Raw genomic sequence first — 5,562 nt, forward strand, 5'->3', positions numbered from 1 at the left:
AAATAGTGCTGCTATTCATTGGGCGGTGTTTTTGGAGGTGACTGGAAAAGAACATTATCAACTAGTGGGTAGCATAACTCCAGATATTTTTATAATTGTACAGTCAGAATAGAAGCCTGACTAACGGGATTTGTTGGCAATGGGATTCGCTGGGAAAAGTGACAATGTCATCACCTGTGTGCATTATCCGATGTAGATTGCTGACACCTAAACCGGCATTGGCAGGAAAACGGGGTCACTTGGAATTTTCCTTTCATTAGGGAGCATATCAAGCTGAGACAAAATCATATTGTGAAGATTTTAAGGTGGTGTACAAAGGAGAGCGTTGAAGAAGTCCTGTGAATATTGGACTGCCTTCGAGTAAGCTACGCAGTGACCAAATGGTAAGAATGCAATGGCTGCTATTAGCATGGGCGGGAAACATTTGGCCAGAACGTACATTAATCGTGAAAACCGGGAAGGGATTGAAATGGGTGATGCAACCAGGGCACACTTTCAATGTCTGCTTTAAGTTTACAAAAACACCAAATAAAGAATATCATGTGAGTACATTTGTGCTGCAACCCACAAATTTCAGAAGAACCACTGGATTTGTTAGTGTAACTGACGTGGACGCTGTTTAGCACCCCGCAAGGTGGCCTTATTTAAAAAAGCGTAAGTGTGGCTCGGATGGTGCCAAGCCGTGTATTGTAGGAAGGGACTATGTTCTGGTTTCAAGCATGCAGAACGGAGTGGTATGCAAGACAATAATAATGTTGTCCTGGAGGTTGAAACTGGCCCAGATGAAATCGACAACGAGGAAGTAGACCTGAAGATAAGATGGTGCTGGAGGGGATTGAAATGATGCAACCAGGGCACACTTTCAATGTCTGCTTTAAGTTTACTAAAACACCAAATAAAGAATATCATGTGAGTACATTTGTGCTGCAACCCACAAATTTCAGAAGAACCACTGGATTTGCTAGTGTAACTGACGTGGACGCTGTTTAGCACCCCGCAAGGTGGCCTTATTTAAAAAAGCGTAAGTGTGGCTCGGATGGTGCCAAGCCGTGTATTGTAGGAAGGGACTATGTTCTGGTTTCAAGCATGCAGAACGGAGTGGTATGCAAGACAATAATAATGTTGTCCTGGAGGTTGAAACTGGCCCAGATGAAATCGACAACGAGGAAGTAGACCTGAAGATAAGATGGTGCTGGAGAAATAGGTAGATGGGGTTGGTAAAAAGCGTTTCTATAGTGTGAACAAATATTGGGTGAAATCACTGTTTTTAATTCCTCCATTGGTTTTATTCAAAACTATTTCTATTGCCTTTGGCAATGTATAGTTGAAACATCCAACCGTTCTCAGCAATACGCTCACAAGGCTGTTCTTGGTATCTCCAAGGTCAAGTTGCTTTGGGATACTATTGTCTATTTGTTACGTGATTTTGAAGAAAGAAAGAACGAAGGACTCCTCGACCTGGAAAAAAAGAAAACAACAACAATTACTAAGCGCGATAATACATTGGTTTTGCACACCCTGAGAAATCCCCCAGCAAACGCACAACATTCCGCTGATCATAGGACTGCGCATCTCAGCCTAACTACCTCAATCACGACGTCCGTCACGGGACTGTCTAGAAACCGAAGTATTTCAGTGCAGTGACTACCGTACTGTGATACCCAGTTTGACAGCACACCCGCAATTGTTCACTTCCCACTTTGACCGTGCCTTCTCGCCCACTTGTTCCCTCACCGGCAACCACAATCAGTCTTCATTTGTCACCAGCCACCACCGGGAGGCGTTCATTGCAATCTGCCGAACCTTCTGTCAGATGTAAAAATCTCGGCGACTTTTATTCGCACTCCGCACCAAGTCGGTCAATTTTCGAGCAGTTTGCGTGAACCTTTTCTCCCAAGTAACTTTTACACTCGACCCTGATCCAGCAGCAACACTAGTGAGCCACTCAAGTTTCACTACACACTGTGATTACGAGTTTCCTTATTCCATTTGTCCATATTACCCCACCTGACCACCCCCATTTACGCTTTCCCCCAAAAGACCAAGGCCATGAAGCCCTAATGACGGTTTTGTGCTTTGGTCCAAATTGGCTGGTCATGTAATGGCAGTTTTGCTGCCTCTCCAAATCCAATAATCTGGCTCCGCACTACCTACAGATTGAAACTTTTTTTGTTTTTTCACGTTCCAAGCTAGAAGCTTCTGGTTATAGCCTCACTCGTATTGTTTTTGCCCGCCACTTTTAAATCCTAACGACCAGATCCTGTGTCATTTGATATGTTCTCCATGGGAGATAAAGAGCCCCTGTAATTTTGGATCCCTGCCCATGCCACCTCAGTTATGATGAGGTCCTTAATGACCACTGTTTACGTCACCACAACTTTTCCAGGAAATTCCCATTAATCGCAAGCCCCATCAGTCATGCTCTTATTTAGACTGTAATACTATGATCATGCCTGACAGTATGCTATCCACTAGTTGGGAATAAATATTATTATTATTAGAAATAGCCTGCCGGACCGCAAATGCTGGTTTCCGACTCCGCATCAAAGTTACTGACCAGGCTGGATATTCATTCTTCATATCCCTCTGGTTTCTAATAACTTTGCTCGTGCAACTCAGTAAAGAAATTTTTCGATGATTAATTTATTAACAGAGTTAACGCGTGTTACTTTGTTGCATTATTTACCCTGGCATATACTGGCTTGCATCCAATTACTGCGGTGCGCCCAGTCCCAATCATGAGCGAGATCACCACATGATATTCTCTACAGCAATCTCTGGAGCGCGATAGGCCTGAGCAAAATGGGTGTTCATGGAATGAAATGCATGATATGCAATATCACAGCTGCAAGGCTCGTTGGGGCGTTAATCGTACGGGTTTACAGGACGACCAGATAGTCCAATTACCTAACTCTCCTGACCCGTTTGTGTGTGTTGTTTGCATGCACTTTGAAGATGCTATGCATTCTGTAACTAAAAGGAGTCCTACCAAAAACGAAGCCACGCCCATAATGTTGAATCGGAAAGCCCAGTGCGAATGTTCCGTTTTAATACGATTACCCGTCAAAGTACTGGCGTCTCAGTTCAAAGCATTTGAGGAAATGAGCACAAAGATACAAGCAGCCTGGATGAAATTCGATAATGCGATTTCTTCCCCGAACAACTGTCTACCTACTCCAGACCTACTAGCTACCAGGAAGGTCATCCAACTCATAAAGGCGGCAGTCGAAACCGCCACAGTGTCTTTAGTGAACAGGCACATTGGGGTGGGCGGACTGATTATTTGGGAATCTTTCTCCAGAAAAATTCCGCCAACGAAACTGGTAGAGTCGCTCCTTGCTGGTGTCCTCACAACTTCTGAACACGGCTTGCTTCGTGCAAGTTGATTATACAAAAAGTGATCCAAGATGAACTTTGATATTCTGATCACCCTTTCCTCGCCACCTACCGTACAAAAGATTTTGGAGCGGACTGTTGGCATTCAAAAGGCTCACCCAAAGGTCAAACTCATATACGAAAATATCCCTACGAAAGCACTCAAACTGTGCCGCAGAAGTCCGACAGGAAAGATGCGAGCTGGTTTAGACTTTATTTCCGCCGACTCCAAGCCTGTGGCCAAATCGACGGTAGTTATGACCCTAGTGCTCTTGCAAGTATGTCGGCGCAACTAGACACAACTCCGGGTTTCAGCTTCTAGTCGACTACATTAGATTCCTCGACTAGCAAAGGCGGCGACGCTTGGGATGGAGCAAGCCTTGAGTGGACGCAATGTCCAAAGCACGTATAGCTATCATCGCATATTTTCGTAGCATACGATAAAAGGAGAGGAGTGAGCTTCCTACGCAAGTGACAACCCCTGAGCTAGTTTGGGTCAGATGTGAGGAGGAGCCTACTGACAAATCAACCACAAGCATTGACCTTGACATCAGAGAATGATGCAAAAACCCTACAGCCACTGAGAATGTGGAACTGTGTCCCCAAATCCACTCTGTCAAAAGTAACGTCTTGAACCTTGGACATCGACGTCGCCTATAGTACTGACGGCCAAACCTACAAAACCCGATAACGGCGAACTAGAAAATTTTTGCAAGCTCATTTTGCCGGGATGATTGTGGGCGATTTGGAAGCTCACATAGACGCGGAAGAAAAGTAGAAGCACTCAAAAATTATATTAAATTCGCTTAATTGGGAAGTTGGGGGGAGGTTTCAAGGCGAAGGTCTCCGCAAAAACGGACCCAACTGGACAGTTCCAAAAATAGTACTTCCTGGTGCTTCCACTCAATGCATGCATTCTCATAGCGAACCCTTGTGGGTCAGACCGCTCTGGGATACCCAAGATCAAAAATTAATTAAATTCGCTTAACTGGGAAGTTGGGGGGAGGTTTCAAGGCGAAGGTCTCCGCAAAAACGGACCCAACTGGACAGTTCCAAAAATAGTACTTCCTGGTGCTTCCACTCAATGCATGCATTCTCATAGCGAACCCTTGTGGGTCAGACCGCTCTGGGATACCCAAGAAACCCAATAGACCAATGTTTGCCCGAAACATTTGAACTACGGCAAACCTAGGCGACAAAAGGCAGTACAGAAAAGCTGCAAGTAGCAGTGAGCGAAATTTTTGCTCATAAGTGTAATAACTGCCTCCTGCAGAGGTAGAAAGCCAGCGCACGCTGGACTACCAGTGGGCAAAACACCCAAAAAATGAAAAGCGGTACGCGGAACCGCCACGATAAAGGGCAAACAAGTATGCCGCAGAAGCTCTGTCGGTGTTTTGGACTTAAACCCGGTGCACAGCTATCAAATCCGCCAAACTCTCTGATTTTCTGCCTCTTGGATGCCGAATCAGAGGCCGCAGTTGAAGCTTACAAATGATTTCCAACAAACGGCATCGGTCTTTTCAACCAACTTCACGATATTAAACAGTTAGCCTGCCTTAAAGAGCCGGGTGGTTGGTGTAGTTGCCTTATAATCCCACGCGACAACGCCCATCCCTATTAACATCTCCGGTGCAATCCCTGCACATTTTTGCAATACATTGTTGATCCAAATCCCGCTGCGTTGGGCCGATTTTCTACTTCTTGGTGTGGTCTACCGTATCCCCTCAGGTTCTTTGGAAAAAGATCAATTCCTAATACGAACCATTGAGCAAATCTTCTCCAGCTAACACCTAGCAACCCTTTTGCTGATAGATGATTTGAACGCCCTTGAGGTCTCCTGGACAGAGCCGTAACATGTCGCGTCTAGTGAACATTTTGCAGTGGCGCTGATTTAAGTCTTTCAATGAAGCGCTTAGACTTAACCTGTCACCACACACACCAGATACCACGCAGGTTAATTACCGTTCCTCCTGGGTTCGGTCATCACCACTGAAAGACAATTCGTCGATCAGGTTTTATTAAACGACCCATTCAGACATAGTGACTACTGTGTACTGATCTTTGATTTCATCTGTGGGTATGTGGGGTGGTGTAGTGGGGTAAAAATGTATTAAGGACAAACGGTAGCAGGAAACGCAGAAGTACAGTGTGCAGTGAAGCGACTCAACTGTGTTGCAGATGAAGCAG

General features: G+C 45.1%; 2 protein-coding genes across 2 annotated transcripts in view; one reads left to right on the plus strand and one right to left on the minus strand.

Annotated features, from left to right (window-relative positions):
• Positions 1–1,416: 1,416 nt before the first annotated feature.
• The window catches only part of T265_03387 (hypothetical protein), a gene marked incomplete at both ends in the record, with an annotated part of 79,753 nt that continues 75,607 nt past the window's right edge, over positions 1,417–5,562 (minus strand). Inside the window, one exon of the mRNA XM_009167856.1 lies at positions 1,417–1,458. Within this exon, the coding sequence (XP_009166120.1) occupies positions 1,417–1,458 (42 nt within the window). The remainder of the gene's footprint in view (positions 1,459–5,562) is intronic.
• T265_03389 (hypothetical protein) overlaps positions 3,408–5,562 on the plus strand; it is a gene marked incomplete at both ends in the record, with an annotated part of 97,736 nt that continues 95,581 nt past the window's right edge. The window contains one exon of the mRNA XM_009167858.1: positions 3,408–3,653. Within this exon, the coding sequence (XP_009166122.1) occupies positions 3,408–3,653 (246 nt within the window). The remainder of the gene's footprint in view (positions 3,654–5,562) is intronic.

The sequence above is a fragment of the Opisthorchis viverrini genome (assembly GCF_000715545.1).
Source record: "Opisthorchis viverrini unplaced genomic scaffold opera_v5_48, whole genome shotgun sequence".
Lineage (NCBI taxonomy): Eukaryota > Metazoa > Platyhelminthes > Trematoda > Opisthorchiida > Opisthorchiidae > Opisthorchis > Opisthorchis viverrini.